This window comes from Lepidochelys olivacea (genome assembly GCF_965140295.1).
Source record: "Lepidochelys olivacea isolate rLepOli2 genome assembly, chromosome: 7".
In the NCBI taxonomy this organism is placed as follows: Eukaryota; Metazoa; Chordata; order Testudines; family Cheloniidae; genus Lepidochelys; species Lepidochelys olivacea.
This window is the reverse complement of record NC_140417.1, coordinates 121,917,693-121,944,540: the sequence shown is the minus strand read 5'-3', so window position 1 is coordinate 121,944,540 and position 26,848 is coordinate 121,917,693. Positions and strand designations below refer to the sequence as shown.

Here is a 26,848-nt window from a genome sequence, read left to right as displayed (position 1 = left end):
TAAAGGCTTAAAAGGTGTCTTCTGAAAACTTGAAATTTCACGTCTATGAACTTCACAGAACAAACATTCAAAGCCACAAGTAGACTAGATCAGTATCTCTTAGTCATTTACCTGGTAGGGAAAGAAGGATCATAGACAAAACTGAGCAGCTCCTGAGGGTATCCAATGGAAACCAATCTTTCTACGGTCAGGTCAAATCCAAGAGATTCATATTCAGGGGATTTATACACTGTACCAAGATAAGATTCCAGTTAGAAAATACAAAAACAGCTCATGGTAAAACAAGGCAGTTAAAAATAATTTTTCCATTCTCCCTCCTCCCTCTTCCACACTAGGTTCCGTCATTATTTTCCTTCTCTATTTCAGGTTCACTTGCTCTGGTGCTTACAGTGATCATGGAATTAGATCATGCTAGAGGCCTTTTGCAGAATGGAAATGCAGTTCATATTTCAGAAGCAGAACGCACCAGATGAAATATAAGTCAGTCCATCAGAGCTCTTTGCCTCAGAGGAAATATATTCCAAACAGCATCTCCCTCTCCTCCCCCACCCCTGCTATACACATTATTAGAAGCAGAGAGTCTGAAATTCTTTACTACTGTTACAGCTGTTACTCTGGACACAACTCCGTAGCCTAATATTAGTGTCAGGAATTCAGCTAGGAGGTGTTTATAAGTGCTGTGGGCTGTGATGGCTTCCACAGAAGATACAGTAATCAGGTCAGCATATAATTTATTAATAAAACTATATGGTACCGTAGAAACCTGTGAGATGTTACCTTCTTGCATCAAAATGTTATTCTTTTAAACCAGTTTATTATTTTAATATTTCATTTATAAAATATACCTTAGCTCAGCGCAGGGAAAATGTACTTAACGAACCTTATATAACAAGTTCATTCAAAGATCATTTGATGGCTTCACTGTATTTCTGTGGACAGTATGTTGAGTTTTGCTGCCTGGAAACTGTCACTCTCACAGAATCTGCCCCTAAGATGCACTGAGGTCAAATAATTCCCATCACAGTTGAGATATATATTTAAGTGGGCCCCACTGTATTAATGATTTGGAGGCAGCAGATGTATGTGTCATATACACATGTGCTATTTGAATGGTAAACTCTTCAGAACACGGACATGCTTTTCTGTGAAGTGCCTAGCACCGCTGCGGGAGTCATAAAAAATGCTAACAATAATAATATATATCTACAGTCCCCAAAGAATTACTACAGGTAAGAAAATGTGCTGTGGAAAAGAGAGACCAAGTCAAAGAGGAGAAAACTCATATGTGAAACTACTGAAAAAAGATGGAAAAGGAGGAAGCTCATGAAGGAAAATCAGGGATGTTAGACAGGGACAGATTATAGATTATGGTGACTGTCATGAGGAATCTCATATATAGAACTGAGCAAAGTGATTTTTGGTTTCCAGGGGAAAAAACTGGTCAGTTTCTAACCAAAAATGAATTTTTTTTCTTGACTACATGAAAACCTGCCAAAAATTTGTTCTGGTCAAATTAAATGCTAATTAAATGCTAATTCAAACCAACATTTTCAAAATAAAATGTGGAGTGGATCTGACATTTTCAAAATGAGTTATCATACTTCCAAAATTTCTGTTTTCAGCTTTTACTTGGCCAAACCTATTGCCAAATTCAACCCAAATTTTCAAATAGTTTCAGTTCCCCCCAATACTGCATTTGCCAGTGAATTTACTATTTGCCAAAAAGATTTTGCCCAGCTCTACAGTAACATGGGTCCTCCAGCGTATTATTTGGCTGACAGATATCTAAGGGTTCATTATTATTTTTAACAAAGGCCTATTATCACTTAGAAAAGCAACAATTCATTGTAAGCTTGAACACACTTATAATACTAACTTACTTAATAGTAAAGGATACCTAAAAGTAGAATCATAGAATATCAGGGTTGGAAGGGACCCCAGAAGGTCATCTAGTCCAACCCCCTGCTCAAAGCAGGACCAATTCCCAGTTAAATCATCCCAGCCAGGGCTTTGTCAAGCCTGACCTTAAAAACCTCTAAGGAAGGAGATTCTACCACCTCCCTAGGTAACGCATTCCAGTGTTTCACCACCCTCTTAGTGAAAAAGTTTTTCCTAATATCCAATCTAAACCTCCCCCACTGCAACTTGATAATAATAATAGTAATAGTAATAATGTAGTTAACAAAATCTTCAAGCTTTTACTATACTAATGGTAAACATATAATAAAGTTATATGACATTTGCTGCATGGGACCTTCTCTGTGCAATAGGAAGAGAGAGATTGATTGTGTTGTGGGTGAGAATGAGGGGCAGAAATAACTAATATAAATAAGAGAGCACAGGATTGTGACGGAAATTCTGGGGTGTGATCTAGTGCGCTAGTGAGCAAAAGGAGGTCAGAATAGAAAGAGCACAGTGAAGATCATGAAAGAACAGAGTCTAGAAAAAATGAATTCTCTTGATGAAGGGCTGCTAAAGGCAAATTACTGAAGGGAACAATAAGAAATATACCTTCATGTATTGTAGATGGGTAAGACAGATGCCCAGATTTCCCCGTTTATTAAAGCAGCATGGGACAAGGACATGCTGAGTTATTCACAGGGGTGGTGCTAGAGGGGGCTTGGAGGGGCTACAGCCATCCCAAAATTTGCCTTAGCCACCCCCCCCATAGCCACCTCTCCCAGCTACTGGCTGTGGCAGTGGCTTCAGAGCTGGGCACCTGGCCAGCAGCCGCTGCTCTCTGGCCGCCTGTGAAGGCGCAGCGGAAAGAGCTGTGGCTGCTGGCCAGGCTCCCCACAGCAGACACACACACTTCTCCTTCCCCAAATTCACTCACTCTCACTTCCCACCTGCTGCTCACTCCGGCCTGCAAACTGAGGCAGCCAGGAGAAGCGGACTGGTTCCTGAAGACCTCACACACACCTGATCTACAGAGAGGAGGCTTTAGCCGCTGGCCTAGACTGTAGGAAAATCGTCTTCTTCTTCCATTCAGTCCCTTTGTGCTCAGGGATCCTCTGACAGATTTGCAGCCCTGGCTGCGCTGCAGAGATCCGCACAGTCAACTCCTCTGCTGAAGCTAGCCTTGGCTAGAGGTGTGACATGGCTCCTCAGCAGCAGGCAGTACAGAGGCTGTGAGCCCCATGTTTACACTTAAGTCTTCCCTTCTTTGGGAAGCTGATCCACGGCTGGCAGGGCACTGGGGGAGCTTGCCTGATGCTAGAGGTGGCCGTGCCTGAGTGGGTCTCCACTGAGCTGGGGTCGGGGGACAGGGAGCCTGTTTGCTGGTGTCTCTGGCTCAGGAGTGGGAGCTGCTGCAGCACTGAACAAGCGTCAGGCTCCTGAATGCTCGGCTTAAAGAGACAGCATGCTGACACTCTCACTCAGGCCCGTGCAGTCTCCCACACAAGCTCCCCCAACACACACACATACACAGTCTCCCACGTACACTCCCCCAACACACACACGCTCAGTCTCTCTCACATGCTACCCCCAACAAATACACACTCCCGAACACACTCCCTCAACACAGTCTCCCACACACACTACCCCCAACACACACACGCTCAGTCTCTCTCACATGCTACCCCCAACAAATACACACTCCCGTACACACTCCCTCAACACATACCCACTAACACCCACAGAGTCTCCCTCGCACACTCTCCGAACACACACACACACACAAATTGTAAAATTATACTGTGGTATGAAACTTGGGAGGGGGAGCACCTCCCTAAATGGCACCCCTGAGGCAGGGGCAGGGAGGTTGCTGACTGGTGGGGAGGCTTGTCAGAGCATTGTCCGGCTGCAGCCATCCAGCCCTGGGTGGGGAGCAAGCTCAGGTCCGGGATGTCCAGCTTGCCTTGTGGGGATGGATTTATCTGATGAGTCAAGGGCCTTCCTCCGTACCTGGTTTCCATCCCCAGCGTGCAGCTCCCTGCCACAGTGCCTGCCGCAGCTGCACATGCAGGACAGAGCGGTGTCTGGGTAACACTCCCTACAGCACCTGTGTTCAGTTAACCCTCGCTAGCACTGAGGCCCCCTGCTCCAGACTGACCGCAGTGCGAGTTGCTGCATTATGGCTCTGAGTCTCCAAATCTTCCCAATAGCCTACTTTGCTCACTTCACAGGCTAGACAAAGTTTAAACCCGATGTGTCTGTATATGTTTTTATTCCTCTTTTGAGGATAACAGATAAATCACACATTGAAGTGCGTATTGTTAAAAAATAAATGGGTGCGCCCACAAGATGTATAGCGCCGCCTCCCCCCCATTTTCTGTCTAGCCCACCTCAGCCCCCACCACCACCAGGAAGAAGCTGGAGCCATCCTAGTTCTTCAGACAGACCATATACATTTTTTAACACTGCTGTGCGATTTCACCTTGGTAATCTGGCCAAATTCCCAAGGAAACTGTAATTTCTTTCTCTATACAGAACTTCACCATTCCCCTTCTTCTAAAAACCCTGTTGCATTATGTTGCTGCTATGGGAACAGTTTGTTGAAAGCTTGTCTCTCTCACCAACAGAGATATCACCTCACCAACTTTGTGTCTCTAATATCCTGGGACTGATACGGCTATAACAGCACTTCAGACATGAGCCATGGTCATTTCTGGAGCCCAGAGACAGCTGTAGTGACCCCTACATACACATGGACAATCTGAAGAGTACTTTGGGATCCCTTTTAGACAAACAGAAGGGATTTACGATCAATCCACATGGTACACCACCAAGAAAGCATGGCTGTAGCTAATACAATGCTATCTTTCAAATAACACCCTTACTTCTCTAACAATCTTTCAGGGGAAAGGGCAGTGGATTCATATTTTCTATGTGCATCATGCAACCCTTAAAATACCCTTATTCCATTTTTTATGCATTGCACTCCCCTCTCCAATCTACATCCATCACTGATTTAGTTGGGGATTGGTCCTGCTTTGAGCAGGGGGTTGGACTAGATGACCTCCTGAGGTCCCTTCCCACCCTGATATTCTGTGATTCTAAGACCTCCCTTCTAGCCTATGAAAGCAGCTGAAAAGCCAAAAAGAAAGGTTGTTGCAAAAGACTATCTGGTATTCCCAGGCCATACCAATACAAGGAATCAAATCCAGATCCCTGATTAGGGGTGGCACAACCACAAGGCTGTCCCTGAACATTCGCAAAATTCATATTCTCACCTATAAACTTTGGACTTTTCGACATTGGTGAAGCCTCATCTGGAGTACTGTGTCCAGTTTTGGGCCCCACACTTCAAGAAGGATGTGGATAAATTGGAGAGAGTCCAGCGAAGGGCAACAAAAATGATTAGGGGACTGGAACACATGAGTTATGAGGAGAGGCTGAGGGAGCTGGGATTGTTTAGCCTGCAGAAGAGAAGAATGAGGGGGGATTTGATAGCTGCTTTCAACTACCTGAAAGGGGGTTCCAAAGAGGATGGCTCTAGACTGTTCTCAATGGTAGCAGATGACAGAACGAGGAGTAATGGTCTCAAGTTGCAGTGGGGGAGGTTTAGATTGGATATTAGGAAAAACTTTTTCACTAAGAGGGTGGTGAAACACTGGAATGCGTTACCTAGGGAGGTGGTAGAATCTCCTTCCTTAGAGGTTTCTAAGGTCAGGCTTGACAAAGCCCTGGCTGGGATGATTTAACTGGGAATTGGTCCTGCTTTGAGCAGGGGGTTGGACTAGATGACCTTCTGGGGTCCCTTCCAACCCTGATATTCTATGATTCTATGATTCTATGACTTTGCTTGCCTCCTTGCCCCAGCCCTTTTTTAAAACGCAAGCCACTAGCTCATTCAAAGAGTCTGTTTGGGTGTCATCACTAAAGACACCTGGAAAAGAAGAGTCTTCTTCCTAGTGTAAGAAATCAACAGACACACTGGAAATCAGACTCTTGGAGGATGGAAATAGACTATAAATAGTATTCTGCAGTTACTGTGATGTTATCCAAGATATACTTGCCTTTAATTAGACAACTGGGAATGGTTTCAGAGTTCACCTCGCCCACACCCCATTTTGACAACACACTACACCACGGTACGGACTATATTAATCAGCATGAGCTACAAGCTACTGACATTTTCGCACAAGCTGTGCAAATGCTCATTTCAGTAACATGAGCTTCAGGCAAGTGATCCACCTACTTGAGATAAACAGTGTGAACAGGACTGTGATGCTGCAATGGCCACATTATATAACCTCTATCTACATACACACATACACGTGACAAACTGGGAATTTTCTGTAATATTTTAATGAAACCTCTGTGTGCCTCAGTTTCCCTCTGCACTTCATATTGTTACCCAGTGGAGGGAAAAGTGTTAAGTCTGCTCATGGAAGCAGGACAGGACATGAGGTTCAGGTGTCACCTTGTGGTCTGGGCCACAGTGAATAGGATCATTAAGGAACTGGCTGGAACCTGCTGAAAGTGACCCCATATCAGTGCAGAATCCAAAGAAAGTCCAATGACCAGAATATTGACACCTAGCAAACAATGACCAAGAGGAAGGAGCCCCCATCTCCTCTCACCCCAGCAGGGCAACTAAGCAGAGACCCAGCTCGAGAACAAACGACTGAGACACAATCAGCAGAGAATAAAGTATGGGATACTGGAGGAAGCTGGTTACTCTCTCCTGGGACTGACAGAGAGAGACAGAGAGCCTAAAATGGAATCCACTACAGCGTGGCTGGTGGTTTGCTCTGGCTTGACCAGAATGGGCTATGCTTTAACCTTTATTTCTCTATGCTAACCTAAGAACTTCCAATGCTGTCTTCCAACTGACTAATAAATCCTACTCTCTTCTGAAAAGTGTTTTTGGTGTCACTGGAAAAACTTGCTCAGTTGCGTTAATCCCTGCAGAGTGGACAAGTCTCTAACTAGGAGTCTGTCTCAATGGGACTTGCTGGGCAGAGCTCACGGTGTGAAGCCAGGAGTGCTGGAGCCAAGAGGTTCAGCCTAGGAGGCGGTGAGGCTGGGAAGCCTACCCTTAAGCTAAAAGGTGGGGCTCCGCTACACTGAAGGGGGTCCTCCAAGAAGCTGTTTGAAAGTTAGGGCATAGTACCGATCCTGTGGAAACGTGGCAATATATTCGTGTACTCAGGGCTGATGTGTTTTTATATCTTGTTCTGGTCAGTCATCTGTGCAGGAATTTAGCAGTAAGGAGAGATCTACAGCTGGATGACTAAAAAAAGAAAAAAGTAATTAAATACTTTCCTGGAAACCCCCCAAAGCCCTAGCCACTGTGGTCACAGCTATAGACTTTGTGTAGGATACTGTGGATGTCACAGATTTAGATGCTTGCCATGCAGAATCCGTTGTGCTGTGAGCTCCCACACAGCTGACAGTGCCCCCGCCTCAAAGCGCCCGCAAGTGTGTGACAGGTGAAATATGCACAGCCACAAAAACACAACCATTCAATCTTCAGTATGTTTTTGTTGGTCTCTTAGCCCTACTTCTAACAAAATTACAGCAAATATAAGCACATATTACAACTTTTTCTATCTTTTTTTAAGTTGACCCCCATCCCTCCACAAACATGTTGGTCCCCAATGACAAAAGGACAAGTTATTTTAAAGGTTTGTGCTCTGCAACAGACAAATGCTTCAGCAGCTCAGGGCAGTCAGTACACAGTGTTCAGGGGTTATGTAACTATGGATTGCGAAAGAACAACCAAAGCTTTGAAAACAGAAGCCAGCTGACAGCACTTACAGCTTCCCCTTAACATCATAATTTGCCATCAAATTACATTGTGAAGAATTAAAAAGTGGTACCACAGAAGTGAATGTTGCAGGCTCTAAGTCCGTGATGACTTCCACGGCATGTGTTAGAATGTGTTGGAATGAGCAGGAGTTGCACAGTAAGGTATGGAATTCTCATGCACTTTATTGTGGATTTTGGGTGGTTGGGGTATTTTTGTTTTTTTTTTTACCTTTGCTGCCAAGACACATACGGTAGCAATTTTATAGCCTTCCTGGGAAAGAAAAAAAAATCTCTACAGAGACTCCAGCTTGTGCAAAATGCTGCTGCCAGGATTTTGACTCACATGAGGCAGATGCAGATGCAGAGTGTCACTCCAGTCTTGAAGGAGTTACACTGGGCTCCCCTGTTAAAAAAAAAAAATCAAACTGTTTTTAAAACCGCGACAGCGCTGCATCATTTGGGACTTGCGTGTTTGCTGGAGCTGCTGCCTCCGAAGAGCTCGAAAACCAGTCTGCTGGCTATTCACAACACCGCTCAAAACTGATTTACAGAGGAGGTACGGTTAGTAGTGGTACATCCTACAGGCAAAATTCTGGCCTTAACTTCACAAACCAGTCTCAGATCAATCCAGCAATATTTTGTTGGCATGGCAAGCTACCCAAGCGTTGCCAAAGTGTTTGAGAGACAGTTCCCTCGAGTTTCTATCAGAAGTTGGTATAATCTACTCAGGAACAGCCTTCACACTGTGTTTAGGGTTCTGTCATTAGTGACCATACCGGATCCGGTGGCAGGTTACTATGTAGCCTGATGTCATCTCTTTCCTTTCAAGATATTCCATTCCCTCACACCCACCACACGTCTACATGTCATCACGGAAGAATTTAGTCTCTAAGGTGCCACAAGTCCTCCTTTTCTTTATACGTCAAGAGTCACTGTGTGGATCTGAGAACAGAATTTTGCCCTAAATCTGGAATCTGCTCCCATCAAGAACCTAAAATATGGAGTCAGTCTGACTCATGTACATTAAAGCTTAAAACTTACTCTTTACACCTAGACTTATCTGGCAAGTTTGGGCTTTTCTGTGCAAATCTTTTTGGAATGTGTTCATGAAAGGTGCCATGCAACCATACACGGCATTGTACAGTACTGGTTAACAAGCACACATGGTAAAGAGAATGAGAACTATTCTGCAACTTACAAATATGCACAAAAGAATGAGAAACAACTTTTAAAGAAATTCAAACTAAACACTAAGCTGAATGCTTTTGAATAGGTTTCAAAGAGGGCCCAACAGAGCAGTAAAGTACATACTATTACCTCTAATGCGTTTTAAAAATAATCGTTAAATAACCATTTTGCATGGTTAAGAAAGTTTGGGGTGTGATTGGGTTTGGTTTTGGGGAGGAGGAGAAAGCTCTTCAAGACCTGCACATTTCCTTCTTTATTCCCCAATTGCACTCTCAAAGATTCCACGTTGAGACCAAGGTATCCTTTCATTAAAGGTGTGACATGGTTTCTGCCAGAGTCTGTCAACACTCCTCATGGGTTGGTCAGAGATGATCATGTGAGAACAGGGAAAAAATGCTTTCTCCCTTGCCAGTGCAAAACCTCGACATTTGGTGCCACTCCATGTGTGCCATATTCTAAAAAATATTTAATGAATTAATTTGCATACTTGTAAACAATTTGTGTAAAACCATAAAGTTCTGTTTAAAAATGATTGTGTGGGTTTGGTGTTGGTGAAAGGTGTTGTACGAACAGCAGGGACGACAAGTCCTTGATTTCCCATACAGGGTTCTCCGGAGCAGTGGGAACAGCTGCAAGGAAGAAGGTCCTTATTCCTCACACCCTCAGAATAGGAGTATATGGCTTGTGGGGAGACAAAGGCATCTCTGAGTGAACTCAGGACTAAATGTGGGAGCTTGAGGAGAGTGCAATTGCTGAACCACTGTGAAGATAAGAGCCTGGGGCTACTGGAGTGAATGATGAGGTGGGGTTGCTATGATGTGGTATTAAACTTTGTTAACTCTTCCCCACTGCTCCATGTTGGCGGGGAACTCTCAGGGGAAGTAAAGAGCAGCCTGGGGAAGAGGCAGACAGGTCCCAGGCTGCCTGCTCAGCAGGTGCCACAGCAGCCCCCACCAACCAGGAATAACACCTACAGCTCAAGCACTCCTGCTTCCCAGAACACAGCTGAATGCACAACACTCCATTCAGGCTGTGGGAGTGTGAGAAAGGGTGCTCGTTCTGCATGTGAGATGCATTACAGTTGACAAGTTTTCTAAACGTGCTTGGCCCAGGTGTACCTCCTGCTGAAGTCAATGGGGTTAGAGGGCAAAATTGGCCCTCTGACTGCGCATTAAGCTATGCTTGAAATATGTAGTCCAACAGACCAAGACTCTGCAACAGGTGACTGCAGAAGGGAGAACTGCTCTTGTGTGGAAGCATTAATGCAAGGATCTGGGCTTTAACTTGAATAAATCACTAAAATATCAGCTGAAAAGAAACCATCAGCAAATAAAATAAAACAATAATAATAATAAATGAAAAATGAGCAGAATAATAGCTTGTGTGTTTGCAAGTGTGGGGCTTCTGTGAAGAATATCAATGTAAACTCACATGCAGCCTAATCCCTATTTAGGCACCTAAAAAAAATGTTCAGAGATGCTGAGCATCCAAAAATCCTGCTGAAGCAGTGGATGCTCAGAACCTTTGAAAACCAGGCTGCTCTCATTTAAGGCCACAATTCAGCAAAGCACTTACCCATGTGTTTATGTACATACCTGTTCAGCAAAGTATATCATCTTAATCTGCTTAACCCTAAGCATATGGTTCAATCTAATTTATTAAAATTAGGCACACGTTTAAGGACCCTACTGAATCAGGGCCTAAGTGACTTGTCGAAGGTCACACAGGGAGTCTGAGGAAAAGCCAGGGGCAGAACCCTGTTCTCTTGACTCTTAGTTTTCCATCTTAACCACAAGACCATAATAATCCTTATTTTATTACTCACGTGAAGCTGTACAGAGCAGGGTCTCTGATTTCAGCCTACATCAAATCTAGTTCTCAGAGTCCTAAACATCTTTAAACGAGTAATGAAATCATATTTTGTTTTGTTTTTTTCTTTAACTACCTGTATTTTCATTCCCAAATGAGAAGAAACTGCAGGGTTATTTATCATCATTTTCTTTCTTTAACAGGGAGGAAATCTTTTCGCACACTGCAGAGCCAGTCAACAAGTGACTAAAGGTCTGTTAAGTATATTTTACTTTAGTGCTCAATATGTACCTTTATTTTCCTCTAGGGCATATACATTTTTATCCATTAACAAACAGGCCTTTCGCTGAATCACAGGGTGTTTTCTAATACACACATGCATGCCTCTTTGCCGTGCAGGTACAGGAAAATCTTGTACCAACCCTCCCCGTCCATTAAGAAGCAATGTGGTATCATATACACAGCAGGGCTTTGCATTGTTCCATGTCTGTTTTGTTTGAGTGCTGTGCATTTCTACTTAACAAAACCCCACCAAAACAATACTCTTGCAAAGTGTTATTGTCCCGACACTTCTTCCCCAATTATTTCAGGGAAATTCTATGGCCTGTGATATATAGGCTAGCCAAACTACAAGATCACAATGGCCCCTTCTGGCCTTTGAATCTATGAATCTATTGAAGTAATCTTGGTAATGGTCCTATCAAAGGACCTAATGTCACTGAGTTTTGTTTCCCTTAGGCCTGATAAAGGTTTGGGCTTCCTGGCTATGTTTCGCAGAGTCAGAGCTCGGTAACAGACTCAGCACTTTATGGTGGAAAGATTTCTTCTCCTGAATAAAAATGCCAGGCTTGAGGCTACATCAACAATAATAAAGTCTGAATATGTACAGATTTGCATATGGGCAAAAGCAGCTTCTTAGTGGCTGCTACTCTGTGGCACCTCTGCACTTCTAGTGAATCTTCCTTTTAACTGGTCATTTTAACAGTCTGAGGAGCATTTCTTTGAACTGGAATAATTTATCACTTTCAAAGAGTCAAATGAATATTCACCTTGGCTTTTATGAGTGTGTGTGTTTATTCCGACATCATGGAAATGTTTTGTGTTTAACTGCAGACTTTCCTTACAAACCACCCTATCCAACTACAGCCTACTGAGAATCATACTCCCAAACTGGAAACCTCACAGCGTATCCATGGAAATAAACCACCCTACTAAAATATGGGCTTAGCTCTTCAATAAGGAGTTAAGCCAGGGGAAGAAATGGTTGCACAGAAAGCTCATGTTCAAATGCAACTCAATAATATCCAAAAATAGCAAGGAAAACAACTTAAGATGTAACTGCCATCCAAATCCAATACCCTACGGTACCGTTCACATGCGTTAGCACCTGAATGTGTTATTTTCCACACCATCCCTCGGCCGTCTTGAGGCATTGCTCAATCTCTCTCTGGACACGGATTTTAAATTGGAAGGAAACAAATGTCTAGTTGGTAATGTACAGGACAGTAAACTTCGAGTTCTAGGTTCTACACCTGGCTCAGTCAGATTCATCGTTTGATTTGGGGGCAACTCACTTAGAGCTTGATTTTCACAATTGCATGTGCACAAACACATGCCTTTGTGTGTGTACAATCAGCACAATTGCACACACAAATCAGAAATTTGCACATGTTGAGAAGTAGTTACATATATAACTGGTCAACTGTCTGCTAAAATAAGTGATTTGCAAAGCATAATCAGGGAAATTGTGCACGTACACTTGTGAAAGTCAAGCCTTCAGTGTACTTGCGCCTCTGGCTTCTCCATTGTACAAATGACAATATGCGCCCTACACCACGGTGTGTTTGAAGCACAATTAAAGCTTGTAAAGTGCTTTAGATCCCAGATAAAAGACTCTATTGCACGTGGAAAGTATCATCATTGTAATTTCTATCAGACCAGCAAGAATAAGACCCTAACTATTTGGGTATTGAGAAGCTGCTGATCAATGTAGGTCTTCAGCTATATTCAGACTGGGAGAACAAGGAGCAAACTATTGCAACTTTTTAAGCACATTATTAGTGAAGTGCTACCCTTTCAACAGCTTCACTCTGACATTCTGATTCTTGAAGAAACGACACCCTGCAGATTAGCACTTTGTCAGTTGGTGATTTATTTGGACACCATGACAAGCAACACGTGCTTTTCCCATGCCCCATTCTCGGTGCCAACACATTACAATCCACAGCTTCCAATCTCAGTGTGCAGTTTTACACAACTTTAAGCAGTCAACTCTTAAAAGCAGCAATGGAAACAACCCTGATAAAACGGCTATTGAAATGCTGCCTGTATTCAACCAACCAACCATCCCAAAGTAGACTAGAAATATCAGAGCTTTGACCTGCTTCTAGTTTCAAATCACGAGATGCTACTTTATTAAAAATAGCCTCAAAACCTGTGCCTGCCAAGCTGCATGTGCACCAGTGTGAATACACAAACAGGTAGCTGACGTGCAATTATCTGATTACATGCACACAACAGATATTCAGCTGATTTTGTAGATGCAATTTTGCCAGATTAGTTTCAGTTGCAGTCAGTCAGCCTCCCTAGGAGCCCCCGTTTCTTTTCCATTTTTAATAATCTCTGAAAAAGAATCCAGGTAGCACAACCCTGAAATGAAGTTGTACATACCTGTAGAGAGCTGGTTACAAAAAGCAATGGCCATTATTTAGAAAAGCAACTGAACACCACCAAAAAACAACTTCACTATTTTCAATTGTTACAACATGATGAACTAAAGGGAAACCATCAACCTAAATATCACACTTTTGTCTGAATATTTTTTACTTATGATTGTTACACACACCACCTAAAATTACTACATTTGGAAGAGATTAGAGGGAAAAAATTTGTCTGCAACTCTTTCGTTTAGCATGTGTACTCAGAAGCACGCTGTAACTAGCCAGTTCACTGTCTTCCCTATGTAATAGCAACACCATGCAGCTCTTATATATCACTTTTCATCTGTAGATCTCAAAGCACTTTACCAAAGAGGCAAGTATCATTAGCCCCTTTTTATAGATGGGGAAACTGCAGCACAGAGTGGTGGTGTGACTTGGCTAAGGTTAAGCATTTAGGCCAGCAGCAGAGCCAGGAATAGAACACAATGTCCTGAGTCCCAATCCAGCACCATATACACTGGACCACACTGTATAGTGAATCTGTTTCTTCATTTGTATGGGTCTTTGACATAGCCAACATGGGGGAGAGAAAAACATTTAAAATATAAGATGTGGTTGTAAAACCACAAAAAATTGAAGGGGAATCTGGGGCAGGTGTAGGACTAAAAATTATTTTTAATTCATTTAAAAATGAACAGATTTCAAATGGACTGAGGGCAGCATTTTCAAAAGTGCCTAAGGGACTTAAGAGCCAAAGTCCCATTAAGAGTCAAAATTCTTAGGCTCTTAAATTACTTAGGTGCTTTTGAAGTGTCCCTTACAAACAGATTGGGACTTTTTATGCTATACTGTTAGCGGAGTTTCTCTCTAGAGATAGGTTCCCCTGCATGTAAAAAATCTTTATTATGGGTATTTACATATATTAAATATACAACCAGACAGTTTCCTTTCTTCATCCTTCCAGCTTACTGTGTAATATTATAGTTTGAATGTATTTATAAAAAACATTATCAAAGTTCATTGGAAAACTCTATTCTACATGTGTACACAGAAGATGTTTCAAACTCCATTAACTTTAATGTATTTTGAAAGTGGGTTTGGAATTGCTCATCTATGCATACCCCAGTTGCATATCAATTTAAAAAACAAACCCAATTTGACTGAGTTACATAAATGTAAAAAAAAAAAATGGAAAAAGAAAAATAGACACAGGTTTATGTGTAATGCAACGAGAGTTTGATTTAAACATATGAAACTTTACAGAACATTAGCCTATTATGTAAGTGAGACCCTTTTAGCGTCAGAGGGTCTTCCTCAGGGTGTGTGCATGTGTGAGAGAGAGAAAATATCATTTAACCTGCTTTAAATCAGATACATTATATTCTGTACCAGCTGCTGTAAACTGGTTTCGAGTGCCCCTTTTTACAGTCTCAGATGTTACCAGTCTCCAGTGCTTGTAACATTTTAAAAGGCAAGTCCATTCAAATGACTAAGAGCCTCCACTCCCTGGGCTAGACTGGGGCCTGAACTACACGTAGAAGTTTTGTTAGCATAGCTACACCAGTTAGGTGTGTGAACAAATCACTCCCCTAATTGATATTGTTATGTCGGCAAAAGCCCCACTGTAGCTGCAGTTATGCCAGCCAAACAGTCCTTTTGCGGGTACAGCATATTTCGTTCAGGGAACGGGTATAAGCTACACCCGCAAAATAGTTATTGTGCTGAAGAGGCAGCAGTCAGTCAGTCTTACACAGAGCACAGAAAGTTGCTATCCCCACCTGCTGGGTGTAGACGGGCTCTATCGGAATTCACATCCAGTAAAAGAGGCAGTTGCTCTGATGTGCCAATTCTGGAGTGGTTTGTGGGTGATCAAATGGGAAGGATCTGATATCAAGTATTCACCTTGTAGGAGTTTTATACTGCAAATTCACAAGCTCCAGGAAAATGAATACACCATAGGAAACAGTCCCACGCTGACTGGATAGATTAAATGACAAACCATTTGGCAACGTTTACCTGAAACACTGCATCTTGTTAACAGGAGTTGATCCTGCTGGTAAAGGGTTAAGTGGGGCTCCTGATTTGCTGAATCAGGTGGCTCAGGACTAAAACTGGATATCAGGAAAGTAGAAATAGCTCTCTAGAGCTGTAAGTTGAACAGTCCTGATGAAGGACTTCATTAATTTTAAATTCTTTGTTAATAAAGCCTAACCCTAGGCAAGAGATGAGTACTGACTCTACACATAATTGTGTTTTAGATCAGGTTGGGAAAGGCAACTTCTCACAACAACCTAAGAAGTCTTTTCCATCTCTAACATCTGTGATGCTATGAGAATGGAAGTGTTGATATACCTATAACTTACAGTGTGAGAACCTCTCTGTAACTAGCCTGCAATATAACAAATCTTAGCATTTACTTTTAAGCTTGTAATGCTTCTGGGACACAAACTTAACTCCATTACAGTAGTACAGTATTAATTCTTTTCAACATACTGCATAAATAATGATGTAAGTCTCATTTACCATTCATTTTCTCACTGAAACAGGTTTCACTACTGATGACTTTCTTAACAATTCCCACCCAATATAGAGGCAGAAGTGACTGAAGTACGGGGACAGTTTTCCCGAATGAAACCATCTTGCCTACTGTATAATTTATCTCATAGGTATGATAAAACTTTCAACAAGACTAACTATTGTAGAAGAAGGTTAGCGACTGAGTAACTGGTCTTTACTAATTCCCTCTCCATCTGCCAGTGACTTTGTATGAAATTACAATCTGTTTAAAATCCTCACTTGTTTACGTCAAGTTCTATCAAGGGACACTTTTCTGTAACCTCATCATGCAACTTGCCCTGTTTAAGACCTAGGGATGCCAAGGCCTCCTGGATTACTTGGATCCAGAGCTGACAATATTGCTCATTAAATGTTTAGCTCACCCTCAGAAGAAAATAGCCAAGTAAAGTTCTGCCTGTCTTAAATTTGATCTCTCTTTCTCACATTTCTAAGTGCCCTTCACTGTACTATTTAGGCTCACTTAAATGCCATGCTAATGAAAGTCTGGCAATCCATTTGCAGCTGCTCTTTCATAGGACAGATCTGATTATAGAAGACAAAGCAGAGAAAGGTTGTGCATCTTTGGCTTAGACCACCAACAGCATTTCCATTAACGACAGGTAGAGACGGTTTTGACACTACGAAACAAACAGGAAGGAAGGCAGGAACAGTGTAACATTACTACTTATTAGTGTTCTTCTAATAGAGCTGGATTGTATAAGCAGAGATGAATCAGTAAGATGGATAAAAGAAACTGCAATTTACAAAACAAAAAGGCGCTATAAACATAAATCCTCAAATCTCCCTAATTTAAGGATTTAAACATAAAGATCTTGCAAAATTACTAGTTTTCGCACCATATGCTCTCATTGAATGGCTGCCCTTCAAGTCTATTTGGAGATAATAGATCCTAATGCTTGTGTAATGTTATCTCCTTGTTAGGAAGGAAGCAAATATAATAGTTTCTATTGCAGAATTCAGAAACAGTGCCCTAGGCTCCCTACTGAGATTCAGAAAGGTCAGGAGAAAAAACTAGTGATTTCTGTGGGGCTGATTACATAACTGATCACATGGACTTCTGTTAATCTTCTCTAGAAGTAACCACTGAAATTACCCATAGCTCATGCTTGGCCCAAACCCATCAAGGCTTCCAAAAGCTGCTACTTGATCCCCATGTTATATACACAAGCCACAAAAATAACCACACTATTGTCCCAGAAGTCTAGGAATTTATTCTAAACACCATCTCTCTAGCCTGAATAAAGCCTTCTGCTGCATATTATAATGCAGTTCATCAATACAAACAAAAACTAATGCAGTGAAAGGAAGTGTATATAAATAGCCTGTAAAGTTAGAATCCTACACAGGTATGTGCTTCTAGATACTCCATGTCACACACTTATGAACTTAGGAAGATTCTCTGAGTTTCCAGAAATGTGGGAACCCTTCATCTTAGCATGGGAGGGTACTACATCGAGCCTCAGTGGGCAAGAAAAAGCGAGTATAAGTGCATCAACAGTTATTTTGTTTTGATTTACACTCCTAGCAGGCAAATTAACATGGGCCATAAACACAGTGACCACACATTTTTGAGATGAGAAGGGAAGGCAAATATACAGTTTCATGTACAATAACACCATTTTTTTCTCTGTGGTGAAGGCTGAAATCATCAAGCATCTTGCCTGAAGGAAGGAAGGAAGTTATTTGCCAATGCAGCCCCTTAGAGGAACACACTGGGTGGAATCATATTTTAGTATAATGTGGCATGATGATACCATGACTATTGGTGACAAATGTGTGTCAATTACGGTCATCTCCCAAGTGTTGTTCCTGATCAGGCAATCATCCTGGTTAGGGAACACATACTCTCTGCAGTGTAAGTATATTGCAACAGTTACTACTAATTGAAATGGAAGTGCTGTGTTTCCAGTAAAATGAGCTGTATCCCACGCATATACTTGTATACTTGACATTCATAGTTGGAGTAAAGGAGCTGGCCACAGACGCACTATTTTCATCTTGATGGCAAAGCTGTTTAAGGAACTAAATTCAAGATGGGTTAAGCTCTCCTGACTTTTTTGGTAGTAGGAAGCATCTTGCCTAAAGCCCTCTTTCCTCACTTTGCTGGTACAGGCTCAAAGCCGCTGCTTTTGGAGAAGGAAAGAAGAAAATAGTGTATAGGGTTCTTTCTGCTGCTAATGCTGCCTCCTCCCCTTCACAAGTTGGACAATTTGGAGGTGTTCTAAAAAAAGAACTCTGTTCTCTGGCTGAACAATCCTGAGGTCTCAGCTATCAAAGGCAATGATTGCCAACCAGGAATGAATGTCACCAATTTACTTCTGACATCATGGTCCTCAAGGATACAGAATGGGAAAAGGACTCTGCAATCAGTACACCTTCCAAAATCAAAGTCTGAGCATAAGTATAGGCTTTCAGTGTCTTAGTGGCATCTAACACACTGATGAGGGTGTTTGGGATTTTTTAAAGCAACTTTAATGATAAAAGGTAGCTTAACAAGGCCCGTGGTCTCTTCTGGGACTGCAGAGGCAGAAGACTAGTTGAGTGGCTGATGGACTTCAAGATGCCACACCCTTCTCCTTCACTTCGGTCAACTTCTTTCCCTGTACAGGCTTTGAAGATGCACCAATTGGGATTCTGGTCACAAGCCAGCATACTGGCATGAAGATGTCATTTACTGATGCTGAATCTCAGCTAAAAAACAACTTTTTACATTCTCTCTCTCTATACACAAAACAGAAGCTGGTGGTTGCTTCCAAGCCCATGTGAAGAGGCATGGATTTATGCAAGTGGCTAACTTTTCTTAGCAGGAATATATTAGCTCTGAGGCTATGCACAACAAGATGTTAATATAATCCTCAAGAAAATGCAACATCAGTTAACAATGAATGCATCATTTAAAGCTCCTGCTGCAAACAATAACAAAGTCTACTTATGTGCCATAAGCTGGATAGTGGATTCCACTATTTATTGCAAGTAATACTCAAAAAATGTTTAGCCATGTGGGTAACAAAGGATGCTGAAATACAAAAAGATGAACAGATTATATTAGTTTGTCTGCCTGAGTTAAGGAAAAAGGAGGAAAATACTACTTAGAAATTGACATTCATAGCACTTTTCATTGTCAAAGTGGTTTACAAACATTAAACAGATTCTCACAACACACAGATCAGGGAGAACAGTAAGGATTATTATCCACTTTGTAGAGTTGGAGAAAATGCAGCAGAGTGACTTGCCTAAAATCACAGAGGGAGCCATCATCAATGTCAAAGTTGAAACAAAAATGTCTCTGGCTCCCAGTCATCAGGTCAGACCATGCTTCTCTGTTTTCCATACTATATAGCATCACATCCACTCCAGCTGCACTAGACATAGCATGCTTAAAGCATCCTTATATCCTGGCTTTGCTAGGATAGTCTCAGTTTTCCATATCATGCCCCAGAAAATTCTTTGAGGACATTTAAAATGTTCATATTTTTCATTTTCATTGATCAAAACTTTTTTTTTTTTAAATAAGTATATGTTCATTCAAGTCATTTTGCTGTGCCAAGTAGAATTTGCTCTGCATTTACCAGGAACAGCCCAGTGGAATGAATGTTCTGTGGGATAAACAGTGTTTAGAGAGATCAGTTGAAGGAGCATAAACATTATCGAAATTGTTCTTTTTGTTCACCATAAATGCTAACAACACTCATTCAGTGTTTCATACTAACCTCATTCAGAACATCTGAGTTGCTGGGAAAATCCTCCACGCTGAGAAATTTGTATCTGTTGCTACTGAGACAGAAATTGGCAAAAGTGGCACCCACAAACTTTTTTTAAAAAAAACCTACTTTTGTTTTTTGAGTGACTATTTTGCAATCCTAAAAAACATTGCCACAATTTTTTATTTTGAAAATTTGATCACCTTAAGCATGTGACACTCAAGGATTATGGCCAGACCCAATATAGATTATCCAGGAGCCTCTGGAGGCTTTCCTGACCTCAATGTGGCTGCTGGCCCTTGGCTTCTCTGATCCTCAGTGCTGTCCCTGCGGCCTTCCCTGCCACACTACTCACCTGCTGATACAGTAAAAAACTGTTACCAACCTATTCTGTAACGAATGTTCTTTGAGATGTGTGGCACATGTCCATTCCATTTCAGGTGTGTGTGTGCTCCGTGCACAGTTGTCAGATTTAACCTGAGCAATACCTGTCAGGGCAGCATATGCACACTCTCCTGCCTCACACCACAACACAAAGGTATAAAGGGCAAAGCTACCTTCAACCCCCATAAGTTCTTTCTTACTGTTAGACTCTGATAGAGAAGGGAAGGAGGGTGGGTCATGGAATGGACATGTGCAACGATGAACAACAGTTACCAAACAGGATAGTAACCATTTTTAATTCTTCAAATGTTTGCATGTCTATTCCATTTCAGGTGACTCACAAGCAGTTCAATCTGGAGGTCAGAGTCTACCTGAATAATGACTGAAGGACCACACATCCAAATCTGGCATCATCCCAATTTTCCTCAGAGATGGCATAATGGGAGGCAAAAGTATACACTGAAGACCAAGTTGCCACTTTGCAAATGTCCAAAATAGCCAGCTGGGCCAGAAAAGCCACAGAGACTGTGAGAGATCTGGTCGAATGCACTAGCTCTCTATTCAGTGGCGATACATCAGCCCTGTTGTAGCACAAATGAATACAACAGGAGATCCACGAGGAGAGACTGGAAGAGACTCTGTCTGCAATTGCTACGAACAATAGAGATGATGACCTAAAAGGTTTAGTCCTGTCCAGGTAAAACGGTAAGGATTAGGAAAGGAAGTTGATCAAGATATTGCCTGATTGATGTGGACGTGAGATACCACCTTACTGAGAAACTTCGGATAAGGGCGTAGGAATACCCTGTCCTTGCAAGAGACCGTATACGGAGTCCAGAAACTAGTGCTTGTACTTCGCCTAGTCTCCTGGCTGAGGTAGTTGTGACCAAAAAGTCTATCTTCATGGAAAGATGGAGTAATGAACAGGTAGCCAATGGTTCAAGAGGAGGACCCACTAGCTCTGTTAACACCATATTTAAGTCTCAAGGGAAACCAGGATCTTGTCCTTGCGGGTATAATCAGTTCAAAGCCTTCAGAAATCTAACTGGCATAGGACTGGAGAAAAATGAGTGATTATCAATTGGCAGGTGGGAAAGCTCAGAGCTGCTTGATGAAGCTAATGGTAAGACCTCACTGTTTTGGGTATAACAAATAGTCCAAAACACGATGGATTGGAGCGTGGACTGGGGGAACACTTTTCTGCTGGGACAAAATGGTGACTCCCACTTTGCCGGGTAAGTAAACCTAATAGAGGGCATTCTACTATTTACAAGTGCATCTGGAACCCGCTTTGAACAAACCTCCTCTTGAAGCCTTAGCCTGGAGCACCCAGGCAGTCAGGAGGAGAGCCTCAGGTTGCGGTCGGAGAGCGACCGTGGTCCTGAGAGATCAGGTCTCCATCCCATAGTAGTGGCAATGGAGGTGTGTATGAGAGGGTCAGCAGAGCAGCAAACCAAGGTTGCTGAGGCCATGCTGGGGCTATGAGTAGGACTCACAGCTCCTGTGCTGCAGCATAAGCCTCCAGAATAGATGGTACTAGGATAGTCTCCTCTACCGTTAACTACGTGGAGCCACTTCAGGGGCTGGTCTCAATGATGCCAGTGCCGATACCAGAGTCGACAGTCCCTCCTGAGCAGATGATTGCCTCAGAGACCTCCTCAGCCTCATGCACGCTCTTGCATCCTTGTCCATATGCTTGCTGGACTTTGTTGCCAGGGACCTTGATCTATTGCTGGGGTGGGCGAACTTTTTGGCCCGAGGGCCATATCTGGGTAGGGAAATTGCATGCAGGGCCATGCATGTAGGGCTGGGGCAGGGGGTTGGGGTGCAGGAGGGAGTGTGGGGTGTACGATGGGGCTCAAGGCAGGGGGTTGGGGTGCAGGAGGGAGTGCTGAGTGCGGGAGGGGGCTCAGGGCAGGGAGTTGGGGTGCAGGGTGCAGGAGGGGTTCAGGGTGCAGGCTCCAGCCCGGCACCACTTACCTGGAGCAGCTCCCTGCCTGCCTGCTCTGGCCCCACACTGCTCCCAGAAGAGGCGGGCACCACATCCGTGCAGTCCTGGGGGGGGGGGGGGGGGAGAATAGTAGGGGCAGAGGACTCCGCGGGCTCCCCACGCCTGTCGGTACCTTCCCTGAAGCTCCGATTGGCCGCAGTTCCCGGACATTTCCCATTCCCGGACAATGGGAGCTGCGGGGGGCGGTGCATACAGGCAAGGGTAGCGCATGGAGCCCTCTGCCCTCCCTCCCCCTTGGGCCATAGGGACATGGTGCCAGCCGCTTCCGGGAGCGGCGCGAGGCCCGCAATCCTGCAGGCCAGATCCAAAGCCCTGACGAGCCAGATCCAGCCCGCAGGCCATAGTTTGCCTACCCCGGATCCATCGGATACTGATCCCTTAGATGCTATCTTTCAGTGCCTCTTCCTCTGTAGCAGGGAGGGTGACTAACCCTGAGGGTCAATCAAAAACCAGAGGAGCAATTCTGATGGATACTGACATGCTCAGTACCTTCTCTGAGTGGAAAGTCTCCAAGGGGGAATACAGGACCATCTCCAGCAGAAGAAACTTAAGCCCAGCCTCGCTTTCTTGGTTCTTGGCTTAAAGTTCTTGCAAATTTGAGACCAATACCTGACATGAGTCTCCCCGTGACACTTCAGGCAACTGGAGTGCAGGTCACCCACTGACACTGGCTTCTTGCAGGAATGACAGGGATTGAAACCCAGTGACCAAGGCACGCCCTGTCAACAGTACCCAGCAACAGGAACTGAAGTGTTTAAAAACACTTTAAAATAAAACTTATTTCTGTAACTAACGAACAGTATATGGCATTAAAACTTCTGAAACAAGTACCAACTAGCTACAAATATGGGCGGGGGGAGAGGGAGAGATTTCAATAGCTAGATCACATGTTCCATCAACCATCACAGGCAGTAAGAAGGAACTGAGGGAGGGGAAGGGTCGGCTCTGCCCTTCATACCTTCAAGCTATGGCGTAAGGCAGCAGAAGGTGCATGTGCCACCCTGACAGGTGCCATTGAGGGAAAAATCTCCAACAACTGTGCACTACACACGTGCATGCCTGAAATGGAACGGACATGTGCAATCACTCGAATAACTAAATTACCAGACTTGACCCCCTGCACTGACCCATTTATCAACCAACCTTGACATTTTAGCTTACATTTCTCATCTTGAACAGGAGTATAGATAGCAATTATAAATTAAATTAAAATATCCAGTGTAGTAGAAACATCAGATACCTTATATCAAAGACATTGATGGTGGTGGGAAGGGAGGATAGAAATTTGTGCAGTGCTTATTATTACAATATATACACTGCAATACAAACCTGGGAAATGAACAATGGGCTTTTTAATCTTTATCTTGCATAACATGCAGAGAATATATTATATATTTATTTGACAAACAGTTTTATTTCCCATCTTCCACCTTAAGTTTCAGAGCATTTGCATTCCTTGTACTTGGGCGATGGAGAAGTAAAGCATGAAAAATGTAAAAAGCTAAAAGGTCATTTATAGCCCCTGCACAATGTACATCTGTACAGAAACGTACAAAGCTTTCTAACTAACTTGTTCAACACAAACATAAAATATTCCCTATCCTTTGACCTTTATTACACAGGCTCAGCCAATTGAGGAGTGGGAGACAAGGAAGCTTAGTCACAATTGAATTAAGATCCCTTTGATAGTGGTTCTCACAGGCATATCTCCCACCAGGCTGGGTAAATGTACAGTCTTAACATCCTCACAGCATAAAAAACAAAATCAGCTTACCACTTACAGCCAGGTTCACATCACGGTGTAATTTTAATCAAACAGGCATCTAGGACAATGGCTCTCAACCTTTCCAGAGTACTGTACCCTTTTCAGGAGTCTGATTTGTCTTGCGTACCCCAAGTTTCACCTCACTTAAAAACTACTGGCTTACAAAATCAGACATAAAAATACAGAAGTGTCACAGCACACTATTACTGACTTTCTCATTTTTACCATATAATTAAAAATCAATTTAAATATAAATATTGTACGTACATTTCAGTGCATAGTATACAGAGCAGTATAAACAAGCCATTGTCTGTATGAAATTTTAGTGTTTACCGACTTTTCTAGTGCTTTTTATGCAGCCTGTTGTAAAACTAGGCAAATATCTAGATGAGTTGATGGACCCCCAGAAGACCTCTCAACCAGGTACGCAGAACCACTGATCTAGGACACCAATTACATTCAGTGTAAGCTTTGCTCTGTCTGAGACCCCAGATCATTTGAAATTGACTAGGGCAACATATTTTGGGACCAAATACGGTTTCAAGATAGTTGATGTAATTGAAACATCTGAAATGAAAATACTCTGATTAGGCGGCACTTCAGCCTACTGAGCAAGCACCTCCTAGCTAGAGTGGAGCAACCAATCTCTATTTTTCTCTTAACAAGCAAGAGACAAAGCACTGATCAGAATCAGGTATAAAAATCAAGAAGGAACTCACCAGCAAGTGTGTAATCCATATCAAAACCAAAGCACTTTATCTTTTCCATTGCTAAACTTCTGTTCACAAAAACCCTGTAAAGAAAAGAGGAAATAAATCCATAGGGATAAGCATTTCTGGAATAAAATTATTTGGGAGTAAACTTATTTCTCTTCTTATCAAGTGATGTGATCTAACATACCCAGACTATCCTAAATGTGTAAAAATCAGAACGTACCTGAAAAATGAATACACAGATCAGCTTTACCTGTAATTATGCTTCCAACAAAGCCATGATTTTTCATGGTTATTCTCAAAATCTGTGTGTGTATAAATATACACACACCCTGGTACAAGTCCCTAAATACAGGAATGCAAGATCTCTTGAACCCAGGCTCACATACAAAACGAAACTGGATGGGGAGGAATGATGAAGTTTGCCTGATTAAAATAAAATATATGACAGAGAAGCAAGAAGAGAGGGAATGAGATTAGCAGTTTCCTGGATAAACATTTACTATCTGAGCCCTGTTTTGAATGAATCAGAAAACTCAAGGAAAATTTAAAATGACCTCTCACCAAAATTTGACCAATACTATTATTAATCACTTAATATAACACCACAAAACACACAGTAAAATACATTCCCACCCCGAAAAGCATAGGGGAAGTTTTTTACATTATTTGTAACAGTGTTATTTTCCAGTTTTTATTTTTTACTATCAAAATCTTGTTGCAATGAGGATCTATTCTGTATATTGTTCTGATACTTTGATTTCAATGCACTGCATTCATGTAATCCAAAACAAACAAAAAACAAACAAACCAACCCAAGATAAAGAAATAGGTCAGAAAAACACAAAAGAAAGAGCATTCTACTTCAGCTATTACATTAACTAATCCAGTTAAGTTTCCCACATAATTTCCACCATGTAACTGATCTGTCATTCCTCCTGATTTCTAGCCAGGATTGGTCTCATCTGAGAACTAAAAATCAGATTTACAAACAGCAAAGCCAAGGATTCCACTGTAGGGAGGAATCTCAGCTTGTCGTCAACAAGGCTGACGTTGGCCAGAAATTCCAAGAATTGCTAGAGATATCATGCCAAGAAAAAAAAAACCTGCCTAGAAATGTCTGAGAAAGGGTAATAGTACCCAAGCATTCAGCTGCATTCTAGACCCAGTAAGGTTTTGTCTGGATACAAGCACACTGCCCTCAGCAGGAGGCCAACATAATTAGCCTTCTCTGAGGCTAATTCAGAAACACTTCTTTGTGAAGGCAATGTAACGGGGAGGATACCATAAGCAATAACAGTAAGTGCAAAAACAAACAGACACCAATTCTGTAAAGCTTCTAGTTTCAGGAGATCCTGAGATTCTTCTTCAGACTTATGGCCTGTCAGGCAGTCAGTTAACTGTGTGTCAATCTAATAAAGCTAAAATTTAAACAGCAAACTTGTCAAGATCAAACTATCACACTTCAATGCCAGCAGCCTTACCTCATCTCTCATAGACGTTCTTCTTGCAAAATGTGTAGCAATCTGATTCATCTATTCATCTGAATCACACTACGCAAGTCCTTAAAGGCTTCTCTAGTACAAATGCAATTTTGCTTGAATCTGATTTGACTTTAGAACATCATTATGTCTGAACCAAGCCCTAAGATACTGTATGTCTTCTTAAATAGTGTTATGGAAAACACATCTGTGGCTAACTTAACTAGTCATTGGATATCATTGTTGTTCCACACAGATCCACTTGGCATAGAGTTTCTTTGGCACTAGTATACTTTATCCCTAACCTTCCATGCTCGCTCTGGGACTCACAGTTTCCTGGCAAACTGCCCACCTCTGACAATGAGGCATGTAATGGGACTGAGGAGTTAATAATGACCATCTTTGCTGACAGATGTATGTAATATCTAAACAAGATGATATATTCAGGAAAAAAAACTGTGAATAAAGTATAGAAATCCCTTTTGAAAATATCAGAGGAGATCATAAACCACTCAAGCTTCACTCTTGAAATAAAGAGCTCAGCTCTCTGGGCTGTGGTGAGATAGTGTCTGAATCAGCAGCATGAACCTTGGGTGTTTTTTAAACCGAAGTTTAGATATCTCAGATTTAGAACAGGCCAATGCTAGACACTACATGAAGAAAGAAGCCTTTGTGTGAAGGAGATGCTATGTTCTATTGCTTCTGATACCAAGAAATGCTACTAACTATCTAATTCAAGTACATTGGTAAGCAGAAAATATTTCTGAACTGAAGTTTGTTCAGTTTGCTTTCTAAACAAGGAGGAAGAGATGTGTAGAGGGGATAACACATTTCTGGAAAAAATTAGAAACAGTTTTT

General features: G+C 42.3%; 1 protein-coding gene across 1 annotated transcript in view; it reads right to left on the bottom strand.

Moving 5' to 3' along the window:
• NT5C2 (5'-nucleotidase, cytosolic II) overlaps window positions 1–26,848 on the bottom strand; it is an 89,116-nt gene that overhangs the window by 21,645 nt on the left and 40,623 nt on the right. Inside the window, exons 3-4 of the mRNA XM_084635074.1 lie at window positions 24,516–24,589; window positions 112–229 (exon numbers count right to left, since the gene is read on the bottom strand). Of these exons, the coding sequence (XP_084491200.1) occupies window positions 112–229; window positions 24,516–24,589 (192 nt within the window). The remainder of the gene's footprint in view (window positions 1–111; window positions 230–24,515; window positions 24,590–26,848) is intronic.